This window comes from Bombus impatiens, unplaced genomic scaffold (genome assembly GCF_000188095.3).
Source record: "Bombus impatiens unplaced genomic scaffold, BIMP_2.2 scf_0142, whole genome shotgun sequence".
In the NCBI taxonomy this organism is placed as follows: Eukaryota; Metazoa; Arthropoda; class Insecta; order Hymenoptera; family Apidae; genus Bombus; species Bombus impatiens.
In genome coordinates, this window is record NT_176561.1 from 168,124 (window position 1) to 183,799 (window position 15,676).

A 15,676-nucleotide genomic window follows, 5' to 3' on the forward strand; every position below is an offset into this window, starting at 1 on the left:
TTCTGAGAAAGATAGTTGTAAAATACGTTTTTCCCCATTTTTTTTCTTTTTTATCATGTATGAAAGTGTAGTTTAAAGCACAAAAATCTATATATCTTTTTGACCTAAATTTTTAATTTTGTTACTAGTTGTCAGACTGTTTTATTAGACTATTAAGTGATTAACAACAAGGAGAAATTGATAAATTTTTACCTCCTATGCTTGCATTGTAGGCAACACCGACACCGCAGTATTGGTTGAAGGCGACCGCAGCAACCTCACCAGCACAGCGTGTTCCGTGCTTGTTGTCACCGTTGTCTCTTGGCATTGGGTCATTGTCATTGTCATTGATGTCTGTGCTAGCTTGGTGATCGTAATTCAAAGCCAGGTCCGGATGATTCGTCTGTATACCGTCATCGAGGATCGACACGACCACACCTTTGCCAGTGTAACCCTTTTGCCATGCTGGACCAAGATTCATATCATAACCGTCCTTAGCTCCGCCGTTCTGGAATTAGTTCAGTGTTATTTCTTGATTAACATGGAGTAGAGTGTAAACGATCAACGACGCTATTATAAATGACATTATTCAGAAAATATATGTATACATGTTTATTCCAATAAACCTTAGGTACACGAGTAATAACTATTGAAGTTACTAGAAATTTAATCGACTACTGTTGGGAAACTAATAAAAATTTTTAAGGTCAGTTGAAGCTATCAGAAAGAGTATATCTTCCTCCAAAAATACTACTTGTTCCATTTCGATCCAACTTTCCGTTGCTGAGATATTATCGTTTGAAGAGAATCGAATTTTTCTGTCGCATATTCGGATCTTCTACTCGCGTCCCTGACCAATCACAACCTCATTAATTGTGCGCTGGCCAGTGACAGGCAGCGTATGTGTTCTTTTTTTGCTATGACTACTATTTTAAGCGTACGCATATCCTGGAAGAAATGTAGGTCAGATCCCTACAGGCTGGCATTCATAGCTCTATACACTTATTGTAGATAGGTATGTCTGTTATGTTTCATAGCGCTACACTTTCGAAACCAATTTAAGTATCTGATGAAAGCATTATTAAGGGTTTAACTTTGACTGTTATCCGAGTAGATAATTACTTAAAAGTTTCGTGATTGTTTTACGTGTCAGGAACGTGAAGGAGTCAGTTAATATCGTTTTACCGAAGTTTCATGAATTTTTGAAATTTGTACATAAAATACGCAACATTTTACATAAAGTAAAGGTACACCCTTCATTGATCTTCCACGCGTCTTCGCTCATAAAATAACACACATACCATGTAATCGATGCCTTGAAGCCGTGCAATAGTTTTATCAATAGTAATTTTTCGTATAACACATAATTCAGAAGAGTCTAGAGGTATTTTATCGACGAGACGCGTCCTTCCTATCCTTCCACATTCGACAGCCATTCGTCATATAGACAGAAATTTGATTAGAATTATATCGAAGAGTTTCGACGTTGTATGAACAATAAATTCATTCACCCTGACACGTACGGAACGTGATTTACCGTTATTACAGCGTTTCGTACACGAAAGAACCAGCTGATATTTATGCACGACCATTATAGGAGTTAATTAATTTCAAGTATTGAAAACGTGATATTTCATTTCTGACAAAATACGTTATTACCCAATTGCATCCATTTATTTCACCACAGTCTACAACGCGTATATTTCTTGTCGGCAAATCTGTATATTTCAAACCGCAATTCATCGTTTGCGTTTAATACGACTAATTTGGTTGAGATATCCTTCATTAGAATTCATTTTTCGATGGTTTGTGAAACAAACATTAGCTCACTAGTTCTGTAATGAGACAGAATTATTATGGTTAGTTAGTTTGTCAAATTTGAAATCAATCAAAAAATGTCTCTAGAAGCTACGAGATATAGATTGCAAATACATATTTGATAAAAAATTTGATGTACGTTATATACGTACTACTAAGAATTGTTAAATGTGATCCTATTAAACATTGAGATTTATTAATATAATGAATAATTGGCTTTCGCGATCTGTGTGAAATATGTATTTTGTAATTTCTATATATGTATATGTATTTTCAGATTTGTTTATTCACCAATGTAACCAAGTTTGATCAATGTAACCAAGTTTGACCAATGTAACCATGATAGTCGAGTTTCATTTGTATTAAAGCGAGATTGGATAAATATTTAGTTATAAAATTGTTATAATAGTCGCGTGATTATTAACGCGATAATACAATAAATAGTTATAATTGATCGTAAAATATGAATTTTATTCGGAAGTTTAATCGTTCGGAATATGTATTACGCATTTCATATAATCTCTCTCTCTCCTAATGTGATTTTTCTCCTTTCTATGATTTCAACGAATCAATTATATCATAAAAGTATACAGAGTAGTTGGTAACTGGTAGTATAAGCGGAAAGGGGGTGTTTCTACGCAAAAAAAAAGAAGTCGAAAATATAGAATGAAAATTAAAAAAAAAATTTTTTTTTTAATTTTTCCATCGAGACAACGATCCGTTATAACGAGACGTGATAAAATGCACGCGTACCGAGCGAAAATTCAAAGTCGATTTTCTTGAAAATAAAGCCTCAAATGAAAAATTGTTATTCTATATTTTCGACCTCTTTTTTCGCGTAGAATCACCCCCTTCCCGCTTGTACGACCAGTTACCAACCACCCTGTATATGGCTAAAGCAAGCATCGTTCGATGTTTCGGCGATTGCCTTAGTGCAGGCCGTTGTTTGTATGTTTCGCGTATCTTTAACGCTAATCTGTTTATCTCAATCGTAGCCTTTATCGAGCGTGGAAGGTTCGCGGGAAATTCACTGAATTACAATTGAGGGGAAATTTTCGCACAGCTCAGTTGCTTGGCAACCATATCTCTGTCAGTTTGTCACGGTTATGTGGCTGAAATTTTTAACATCTACGGTATATCGGCCTCGAAATAATTTGATTTTTACATTGTGCCTCTTTGTGCGTCATTTATTTCCAATTATTTTTATTTTCGTCGCATTCTGGCTGTGTCAATAAATAGAAACAACACTTATTCTCAATTTCTTCTAAAATTTTTCTTAACGATACATATAATTCCATTTTCTCTTAAATAATGAAAATTCTTGTGTGCGAGAATTTATGCAGCTAATAAGTTTCTATAAAGTATACTAACACGCATCTTTTGTGCTTCGTTAAAACACCATGTAAGTTATTTATTTCATCTAATAATATTGCATTACTTCACTGTATGTCGTTTAATGGATTAATTTATCAAACTCGAATTTATGAATCTGCAGTTTTATTTGCAAAAGCCTTGTAAAATTTAATTAACAATTTGCACATTTTCTATCGACAAAATTTTTTCACGCTCGCTATAAACAGTGAACATTTCACGCAAATATCTCGAAAACAGAACGCAAAAGTTGAATAACGTTTAACAGAAAATTAAACGAAGGCAATTTTTTCCGAATAACAGAGTGCAAATGTTTTAACTGCGAATCGATTCGGTCGCGGGACTGAAAACGAGAAAATGGAAATTTCGATACGGATTGTTCACGGAAAAAGGAGGTGAAAAAGGATTGCCTGTTAACCGGTTAAACAGAGGATAATTGAATGAGGCGAGCCATGCAAGAAAAGTGGGAGCGTTCCCCGAACGAAGTACAGAGAATATTTAACAAGACCACGACGAAACTATGAACCGCGAATTAACTCGCCAAAAACAAAAGAAAACCTATAATAATTGTAAGAAACGTAATAAAGGAAGGAGAAAAGGAAACAGGCATGAAACATTTATATCAATTTATTTCCTTTTTACGATAAAAGTCACACGTAGTTTGTTTACGTCTTGTTTAATTGTCTTTAACTGGAGAAAGAAAATCAGAATCTTTTTATACTCACAGAAAATGAAATGGTTCCGAAACGAGTCAGTTTTAGAAATTTATATATATATATATATATATATATATATATATATATATATATATATATATATATATATATATATATATATATATATATATATATATATATATATATATATATATATATATATATATATATATATATATATATATATATATATATATATATATATATATATATATATATATATATATATATATATATATATATATATATATATATATATATATATATATATATATATATATATATATATATATATATATATATATATATATATATATATATATATATATATATATATATATATATATATATATATATATATATATATATATATATATATATATATATATATATATATATATATATATATATATATATATATATATATATATATATATATATATATATATATATATATATATATATATATATATATATATATATATATATATATATATATATATATATATATATATATATATATATATATACCCTTACATTTGGAATATTATAATAAAAACGTTACTTCAACAATTCTTTTTAAACGATTTATTAACTCATTCGCACTTGAAGAAAATAGAGAATATTAACTAGTAAATATATGTGCAGAAATCCGAGACCAAAAACCTTATGATTTCCTCAGAAAAAATCCTCGAAATATCCGAAATCCTAGCAGAATACTTCCATAATCTATTATATTATCAACGATAAAATTTCTAGGAAATATCAATCTCAGTCCCAAAAAGTAGACAAAAATATAGATTCGACAAATTGGAAGGACGAAGTGAATCCGGAATACGTTATAACTGGTACGTCGTTAAGTCCGCCATGTTCTCGAAACGTAGTCTCGTCACGTAGTTCGTTTTGGTTGAGGTTTCAGGGAAGTAAAATCGAAGGGCCCACTTACCAGGTACCACTGTTCCTTAAAGAGCGGATCCGTGAACAGGTTTTGAAGAGGCACACCTCTGTTTCTTTGTCGATGGAACGTGGCCTGCCTAGAACGCGGTCCAAACTCATCGAAAAACGCCGGATAATCGGCAAACGAGAACGTCGTGGGCACGAAGTCCCTCTTCTTGCGTCTCTTCTCATGTTGCTGTTGGAACCACCGTACCTACAAAAGAAAAAAAAAACAAACAGATCTTTCTTTAGATTTTGGACTTTATATTGTGTAGATACGAATTGGAGAACATTCAAAGGAACAAGAATCGTATGTGTGATTTGGTTACATGTTTTGGTTCTAGGTATGCGTTAGAACAGAGCTCGTCAAACTTCTATGAGCCGAAACTCACTTTCGGAAACGTTTTCGAAAACGACACATTCGAAGACTACACGAAGTGCAATTGCTGTTGATTGATAGGCAATTTAAAATTCATTTGATATAATTGTTCAAGCTGGGAAAAGTTAGACAAAAATTGTAATTCGGAATTTTTTAACTGAGTGGTTGTGAATTGTTCATACGACGATTCCGATATAATTAAACAGCACACAATTTTGTTTACAATTGGAGTTTATTAGCAAACAACTTTACTTTCAAATAAATTTATTCGTTTGATATATTCTATTTTTGCAGTAATTACATATTTGACTGTTTTAGTTCTTATTTTCAATTCAAATAGAAAGTGTTCGATGTCGGAATAGATTTGGTTTGAAAGACGAGTTGTAAGACTAAAGAGTTTCAAGGGAATAAGAAATACGTTTATGCGGGTATCCTTGGGGTGACGTTAACGTTAAACAAGATTGATTTATCGTGGCAATGGAATTGAAATTTATTTCGCTTGATGTGATCGGTATTCTCATATCGCATGAAATTTAGCGGTTTTAGCGATTAATAGAGTTGTGCGTTTAGCGACGCGTGTGCTTTTGATGAGATTTCATATGGAATTTTGATACCATTTAAATGCAATGAAATATCGATAACGATTGATTGCTCTCGGTGGCGAGTTTGAGAAATTTGTTGGTTTAAGGTAATATTATAGTAGTCAGAATATATGTGGCCGTTGGGACAATAATTATACGAATTATTTGATTCGTATATTGAAAAATTAAATAGCTTTTTTGACTACGTTTTCCAAAAATCGTGAATTATAGACAATATTGAAGAAAGAGATTTTGCTATAAATCATGTGTACTCATTGAGTGAGAAGATTTAGAATAAAAATATGAAACATCAAAATATTCGTGTGATTTTCGTACGTGAATTTAAGTTTGGGAAAAGTGTCACGAAAGTTTTTGGAGACATAAATTTGGTATTTGAGGAGATTCAAGATATTTCCGATTCCACCTAAGTAATGTTTTAACGCATAAATTGTTTCACAGAGATTTATGAACGGAGAAATTACACAACAGTTCCATTCCAAGACTTTTCAAATTCACAAACTAATAGTCTTTACAAATCTGGGATAACGAAACAAAACATATTCATGGAAAAAGAATATTGGATGCTTATGTATGTAAATTACTTTGATCAAATATACGATATTCCAAAGAAACTACATGCCCTTAAAGTTTTATCGTATAAAATGACATATTTTATAAGCACTGATTTAGAACTTCTATTATATTCCTTTGAGATCTAACAATCTGCAGCATAACGTCACGTTTCAGTAGCGTCAGTCTATTGGTATGCTGCTATTAAGAATTTTGCGTATTCACAGTTCACACGTGGCACATTTAAGCAAGCCCACGCCAATTTAACAGGAAAAACATGCAGGCGGTGGAAAATTCCACGAAATATAAACGAATTCGGCCGTATGGCGCCTTGTAAATGGCACCATCGACGAGTACCGTTTTCGCGGTTGAGCTTCGACCTAGCGGAGCGTGAAACGCGCGATGCCCCGGTCATCGTTTCATTCATATCGACGCTAAAGCCTCGCCACGAGAATTCACGGCCTCTGAATTTTGGCCAGCAGCCAAAAGTTCCTAGGATTCGTCTACGTTCCGCGTCCGTAAGTGTCACGGTCGTAGCATTCCGATGTTTGAAAAAACGCGACGCTGAATATGTAGAGATTTCAAACGTTCTGTGTTTCGTGCGTTCAATCGCCGAAAAGTTTCGCTGTTAACTTCTAACTGATGTTTGACTTTGTTTCCAGCTTAAATCAATTCCTTATTTAGAGTTGTAAAAACGTGACTCCTATTCATACGGAGATTATTAGATAAATTTACTTATATCACAGATATTTCATTTGTAAAGTTTCATTTGGAAGATTTTTTTTCTAAAGATTTAGAAAATCACGGATACAAAAACCTATGATATAAGGGAGAGAAGGAATGATAATAATGAATGATGGTTGCAAAAAACAAAAAGAATATAGATATATGAGAAAATAGAAAATATAAGTCTATTATAGAAAAAGATGGATAAAGAAAGTTAAATCATTATAGCACGTTGGAAGTTAAATAATTGCAAAGTTGATCACCTTAATTTGTAACAAGATACAGAGAAGAGGTTGACTCGTTCGGAGATGCTATTTAATAACATTTCATAAATTTAAAAAGGTACATTGATCGTTTTTCAAAGCAGTTTAATTCAAATTTTTGTGATCATAATTAATGAAATATAAACTAAACAGAAGTTTGTTTTATCTATTAAATTCATAACGAATATTTTGAACATTTTATATATTTTTACACATTATATGTATTTTATGTAATTAGCACTTTCGAATATCCCATAGCTACACAAGAAACCGTATTCTAATGATTATCAACGAATTCATCGAACTGTACTAAGTAAAAATATATTGGCTTTAATGGTTCGTATATAGTTAAATACGTAGTTAATAGAATTCAACCAGGTGATTAGAACGTTGAAATTAACAAGCGAGAATGATGGTAATCGTAACGCACAATATAGTCATTCGATTTATAGGCTATTAGTAAAGTACCGTTGGTTTGAATAAATTGGGGGATAAAACAGTTTGGATAATTGGTTGGTTTATGCAACGATACGCCGCAGCAATTTTCGGTACGGTACAAGTCAAATTAATGAACACGGCTGATTTTTATTTGAAATCCGATCAATACACGATTATACTGAAACAATCGTGTATTAATCAGGTTAATGAATGACTGTGAGATTGATTTTACATAGTTGATAAGGTAAATAACTGAGCTGTGTTTTAGAGAAAGGGTGCATAAAATAAAGTAACGAATTGAATGAATTGTATTGGAAACAGTAGTTCATTTAATACTAACTATTTGAGATTTCTAATCTAACCTTGCTATGGCGTTATAATTCCTATAAATTTCTAGTTTTCAGTAAATCATTGGCGTACCACGTAAGTACTGTTGATAGGTAATACTAATCTAGACATAACACGCCATCTTAATCTTACATGACGGCTGAGTAAATGCTACGTATGTATGTATGTATATACAGGAAGATCCTAGGTAAGGACGTTACAGTGTTTAGATAGTACAATTGCTATGTGTAACTGTTTGTTGTAAAAGCTGTTTTCCTACATTCCATCGTTGCTTGAACAATACAATCCATTTTTTATACACTTTATTGGGAAACATAATCTGGTTTTACAAACTTTGATGAATTAAAATATATAATATTACTTTTATAAATTTAGATACTCTAGGTATATAAATTTTTTAATAGCTGATTAGATACTTCTGATAATGTGACAAAAAAGACAAAATGTCCTGAATAAGAGTTGGTATTAAATCAACCAATTACGATGGTCGTTTTTAATTCATGTATATCCGAACATCATCACATTTGAATTTTGGAAGATTTTAAAAATTCGTCGAATTAGATGGTTATTTAAAGAAAAATCAATAAGAGAATATAAAAATGTAAGGAAATATAGAACAGAGTGTTTCGAACAATTTAAGATATTCAAAATGTTTGCAAATACATTTTTAAACAAAGATATTCTACCAAATATATTTTTCACGTTATTAATTATTTTTATCTTTCACTAAAAATACAGAATGATCCCCACACAGATAACTCCTTTTTCAAAGTCAAACATCCTTTTTCACTCTATAAACCAACTTAAGACTGATTATCTTCGAGAAATCTATTTCTCTTTCGTCTGTTCATAAACAAAAAAGAAAAAAAAATACTTTCCATTAACAACACAATCGGTTTGGATATCAATCGAATGAACGAGAAATCCCGATTAATCGCTCCTCGAGATATCCTTCAGTTATTTCATCCATTCGATGATTGTTTCTACAGCTTCGTCATAAATACACATTACTGTGTGCTGTAATGGTTCCGTATTTGTGGAATAAACCTTTTCAGCAGCGTTTCATCTCGCATCGAAGTGCTTCATCGGCGAGAAAAAGACAATGGCTGCAGCTGAAAAGATGGTGCAAGCACAATATTATCTCTAGAAACAGCGCGATATTCCACCGTGTTTTTGCTAGCTGAAAAGAGAACGGGAACACTGTCGACGATCTGAGACGGTCATCCGATGGCCACTTCTCTGTTTTAATGCTACGTTCCATGCTTAAGACTTCTCCCTGCCTTTTTATAACTTTTTACCGTGATAAGTATTATGGGTTGGGTACGATGTAGCGAGTTACTATTAGAAGAGTTCGGTATGAAACCGACTGGATAATCAAGAGATTTCAATTGAAAAATCGCAAAATTACTCATAGCTGAAATATTACCATTTAAGAACAACATTTTCTGTTTTCGATGTACGATTATTAGTTTGGAGGTTTTTATGCGTGTATGATAAATTTAAAGGTACAAAAATATATAACATCTGAAGAATATAATATTAGGTCGTCCGAAAAGTTTCTTTCGTTTTATAAGGAAATAATGGATGCATAATATTTTCCGTTTTATATTATTTTATCGAATTACGTATGATCTATTTTGTTCTATCAAAATAAAGATCACAACGTTCGACAGATTAGGTTTCATGTTTGTATAAAAATGCGTTGGTATAAAAGACGTGTGTGTAAAAGAAAGACACTTTTCGGACAACCTAATATAAGATATCATATATTACAACGTAACAAGTGTCAACAAAGTTTTCACGATATTTTCATAAGTTGTTTAAATCGCTTCTTTCATTCGCAAGATAAACCAGGTAAACACCATCGCCAAGAGATGAAACAACTTTCAACTTCGGAAAAAAACAGCAGGGTATTATTTAACGTCGAAGAATATTACCATTTGAATTACGTTGGCAGAAAATTAGAATGCCAAGATAAACAATGCGCCAGGCACGATGACAGACGCCGTGAAATTACGCTGCTTCTATATATTTCGCACCTGTACCCGTGTTAGTTGTTCAAGTTTGATGAGTACCCGCCTTTACCATTTCTGACACGCCAAAGATGGAATCACTTACCCTCGGTTCATCCCTTAGAGTCTTGTGATGCGATTCGCTGCTGGAGAGGGATCTCTTGTGAAGTCGTTTGTCAGCGAACAGGAAGTATTCCTTCAGTGCTCCAATCTAAGAACAAACAGAACCAGCCTGTGTTAGTTTCGTGGTTGTTTCAAGCATTAACAAGTTTTGCATAATTATTCTAATTTCTAATGGTAACGTACAGTGACTGCAAAAAATATTGACGCATATCCTTCCTTTTTAATGAAGTCTCGCAATCATGTATAGCAATTTGTATTTACTCGTTTCTATCAACAAACATAAAGCTTTTGTTTCGTTCTTGAATTACTAGGATAACAGACAATTCTCCTGAATTCAAATAAAAATCACATCCTTTTCATACCCATTCATGGCTACCAGCTTGAAAATTGAAACGACAATTTCTCGGAAAATGTACTTTCCAAAGTGCTCATCGCGTTTCTTAATGGATCCTAATGGTACATTTAAAGGATCTTGAGGTTTATTTGCAATTTCCGGGTAGTATGGACCGAAGAGTATCATTGAGAGTGAGGGGAAAGAGCACTTTAAAAGGTATAGCCGTTCACTTTTCACCGGTTGCTTGATAACTCGATATTATTGACCGCTACTACGGGACCAAAGACAATAATGAAAATGTCTTCTTCCAACATTCGTGTATTCCAGCGGTTGTCAAACTATGCCATGATAACAGATATACATACATATATAATTTATCAGAAATTCTGACAAAATATTTGAATAACGAGAATGTTCATCAGGAGAGTTTTATTCATGGTAAATCATCGGATTAATAATTCAAAGTCAATTCTTTCCTTAATTTGCATGTTCGTCCAGTAAAGAGTAATTTTTTGACTTATTATAATTTTTTCGAGTTTAATATAAGCAAACTATAAATTCCTTTTTTCCGCAACTAGATAATACTTTGCGTGTTATGGATTTATGTGAAAACCGTCAGCAGTTAAGTTCAGACGCTGACGAAGTTTTTCTGAAAATGATATTGCGTGTTGCTGCACATCCGCACACTATTGTAAGTTATCCATCAATATTCTGTCAAGGTTCACTACACTCCATCGACTTCGTTTCGAGATTTGTTATCTTCAAATAACAAAACTATACTTCTACCATAAATTTAAAAACAATCACTCGGTAGAGATACAAAATTCTAATAATGAGTTGAATTATTAAACATATTTTTTAACCATTATACTATTAATCCTAATTTAAATGTTATCACTTCCATTCTTTGTTCCATATTTTAAAACGAAATAAATAAAATATTAGTTTCTAATGTTCCGAAAATAAATTCAATATTAAAAGATTTCGACTTCAAACAGAAGATTTCCTTTATCTTACTATTTTTCCTGAAATAACAGTCTCTTTCCTATTTCCTGCACGCCTAACTTAAAAACTTCGAATATTATATAAATTCCTATGTTTACTACTAAAACTAAAACTATACTATTTTCTTACTGTCAAATGTTAACTTAAAAAAGTTAACTTACAAAAGAAACAACAAAACTTTTTACGGCAAGTATACCACAGTTTCTCTCAGTGTTCACACAAAACACATGAAAGACACTGTTTCCGAGGGTAACCAGCGATCGCCAGCGGAAGATCAGAACTGTCGGACTGTCAAAGATCGCCAGAAAAATATAATAGTATTGGCATCTATCAAAGAATCTTCGGACAGTTCGCGATCTGTTCGTTGCTTATCCGACAAAATTTGACGTGCCCTTCTTTTCGATGGTTTCGCGAACTTGTCGTATATTGAGCACAGTAATGATGGGATCAAGTTCAATATTTACTTGCAAATCCAAACCAAATCCAATATACATATATCAATATATAATTCATTAATAATCTCATGATTCATTTCATAACTCATTGTACTTAGCAAACGTAATAGAATCTTAATAGTATTATCGTATTTTCAAATTTCTGAATTCTTGTACGTTAAAACCATTAATATTTTCAAATTTTTACTTTTAGCTATTTTTTATTAAAAAATTTCTTATTAGATATCATCAATTTTTAAATTGAAATCAAGAAAACCAGTCAATTATAACAATATCTACAATATGTTTCATATTGATCGAGTATAATGTGGAATAATTTTTGAAGGTACTTTCAATGTATCTACTTGAAGCCATCACTAGAGATTTCGACAGTGTTTGAAGAATTCTTGGCCAGTTTCAGGGCGAAGTCATTAAGGTTTTTCTAGCAAGTCTCAATCGATCCGTGGCTGGACGAGAATAAAAATGTCGAGAAGCATTGGCGTAGCGTGCACAGGACCAAGTTGTTGGCTTGATTTCCCAACGTGCACGGAAATCCATTTCACGAGAGAGCAGAGAAACGGCTTTGAGAAACGCCGATATTGTTTTCTAGTCGGTCTGCGCGCTGATTTAAGACGCTTCGGTGCCAGGCTTTCGTCGGATCTGCGGATCCTAGAGGGATTCTTAACGGCGACTCGCGTTGCTCCTGTGACCGACTACGCTTCCACGATCGAGTAATTTCGAAAGGATATTCCACTGAACCAATGGAGCATTCATGAAAGGGTGGAAAGAACGAAGAAGGGAGGATGGAAGTTTTTCTATAGATAGTGAACGTTATAATCGATTTGATTGAATATTTCGAGATAATTGATCCAATTATAAGTTGACTTACAAATTATTTTTTGAACATTTCAATAAAAATACATCCGATAGTGAAAATGAACAACCGCGCATTAGCAATTAATTACGAAACAACCAAACTTACTTAACAAGGAGGTGGCAAGAACTATGAAATCTCGCATGAGTTGCTTATGCATTCGATGCTTTAAGTTGATAGTAAAACAGTTCCGAAAGGATTTGGACGAACGATCCTTTGTTTCCGAGAAATTAATCAAGAAATTATATTCTTGGTGCAGCAATTTCTTATGTTTTAAATATTCTTATTACAATTTTCATTTGCAAAATTGTAAGAATACGCAGGAATACTATAATAAACAAAAATAATAAAAAATGTACCAAAATAAATTGCAAGATTTTAATATTAAGAAAAACGTAATATTAATATTGAAAGAATTTATTGAAAATAAAGACACTCAAATCCTTTTGGGACTGCTTTATTATCAATTTAAAGTATCACACGCACATACAGTCAACTTGTTCGAGATTTCATAATTCTCACCATCTCCTGTAAGATGAAGCACACTGTTAAAGATTCAGATTTCTAGTAGATTTAAAACAAATTCCTTAGAAATCCAAAAAGATTCATATAACGTCTTCAAATAATTCTAAACTCAAATTATCATAAAATTTATGGCAAATAATTTGTTTAAAGACAGTTCTACAGTAAGTGATAGATATTAAAATCACACAAACTCTAGCGTCGTATTCGAGAAACCTAAATCTGTTACCTTTAAAGAAATGCATAAATCGATAAATAAATATGTATGTACGTTGTACATTTTGCGCTAGTAGTTAAGGTCCACGTGGCGCTAGTGTCGCGTCAACCGATCCTCATAGCATTTCTGTTATCAACTTGTCCAAGTAGATCATCATTAATAATTGTCATTCGTTTAGTCATCTTCGTTTCAGGGTTCTCAGTTCACCTACGAACTTCTCGGAAGTCACGTAACCGCGATCTTCTGACGGCCAGACTTACGTGTACAGTACTTAACGGAAATTCCGTTGCCGAACCTAACCCGCAAGCCTTAAACTCGAGGGCTTCTGTGGTGCTCATGTTACCTTAATTCGCCGTTGTCCAAGGACGATAGTGGAAGCAAAGCCTCGACGAAGGACGTCCGTTAACCAACAAACCGATGACCCACGGTATGCGGAGGTTATCGTAAGGCATTCTTGCTTGGTTTGATTTAGTGGCTTCCCTTTAGTTGCTGTGGTAACTTAATCGTTATCTGCTACACTGCCTATATTCGACCCATGCTGCGCTTGTACTCGTTCACCACGTACTGTGACCTTCTCTCTGTATGTACACGACCATGCAATCCCTGTTTCAGCGTCCAGTGATAAATCACCTGCGCACTTGCTACGTCTATCCACTTTTCATACCATCCGGTCGCTATTTTTGAATTTTGACTTGGTAGATTTTTATGGGATCTTTCGATGTCTAATTCTACGTCTCACGCGATATCTCCTAAACGTGTTCGAATGGAGTGGTCGAAAATGAATTAACCTAATCTAAATTGTTAGAAGTTTACGATCTAATTAGTGTTAAGAAATAAAAATTCCCAACTCGTGTGGCGGCACTCAACAGCAAATACCCCACCACTCGACACTAACTAGTGTCGGCCGACGGCAGCGCAATGGTTAGCTCCTTAGATTACGAACGTTCGGAACCCGGGTTCAAATCCCGACGATTGGAGTCCGATTTTTCTTCTACGCATCAAAAACGGAAGAAAATCAGCAGTACCCCATCAGCGACATCTACAGCCAGCATCTACATTCATCACGGACAACACGTACATCTCACTCGCAACAAGAAATTACAATTAATGACATTAGTGATTTGACAAGCGACGAGTTCCACAATTTTGTATCAAATATGATAATCGGATAACTCGTAGTTTATAAAATTTCATTCGTTTTATTGCCAAACTTGTTTCAACATATGTAGACAAATTTTGGCTGTTTAGGCATTTGTGACTTGTGACTTTTAAAATATCGCTAATAATATTAGTTCAATCGAGCAAGATGACTCATGTGGTAGAATATAGGTTTGATCTTGTACATGGGTAAAACAGGAACTTCGTCATCGGCTAACATCGAACGCAAAACCGCAAAAGCTCTACGATCACCGATTCCTCTGTCCGCGATGCTGAACACGTAGTAGCGATATCGTGGCCTCACCCTCTCAGCCAAACCGGATATAGGCAACGGATACCGTGGCAGCCGCGTTTCTGCTACCTTGCAATGTGGTTTGATACATCCAGAAACGAGAATCGAGAGCTGACCAACGAGAAGCGAACCACGCCGCTACATCGGTGAACCATCCAGTCGACTTTCTCTTTTGTTTAAGAATTGTCTAACAATCTAATTCTGATAACACCATTCCCTCGAATGTACCCTTCTTTCCATTCTTTCCAAGAAGGTTTCGTTAGTAACTCTGTAAAGTAATTCTACTGATAAATAAATAGATGATATTTTTTTGTTTAAATTTTTGTAGCCTGTAATTTTTGTAGAAATTTAGTAAATTTAGTTGTTTCACTTAATTGATGCTTTCGTTCCGTTATTATCATAGAGAAATTATCATTAGTTTTGCATATATTAGCGTGCATATATTAGCGTGCATATATTTTATTGCATATGTAGAAGCATATATTTTGTTAATTTTTATCGGCACTCGAAACTAATTTAGAGGAATTCACCATCCGTTGAAACCTTGAACGACAATAATTCTATCGTCTGTAGGTATCTC

The 15,676-nt window shown here is 33.5% G+C and overlaps 1 protein-coding gene across 3 annotated transcripts in view; it reads right to left on the reverse strand.

Moving 5' to 3' along the window:
• Window positions 1–15,676, reverse strand: part of LOC100744086 (furin-like protease 2) — a 415,683-nt gene that overhangs the window by 15,740 nt on the left and 384,267 nt on the right. For all 3 annotated transcript variants that reach the window (XM_003487136.4, XM_012382089.3, XM_033319265.1), the window contains 3 exons: window positions 10,244–10,348; window positions 4,831–5,034; window positions 193–487 (listed from right to left, as the gene is read on the reverse strand). In XM_003487136.4, coding sequence (XP_003487184.1) covers window positions 193–487; window positions 4,831–5,034; window positions 10,244–10,348 — 604 coding nt within the window. The remainder of the gene's footprint in view (window positions 1–192; window positions 488–4,830; window positions 5,035–10,243; window positions 10,349–15,676) is intronic.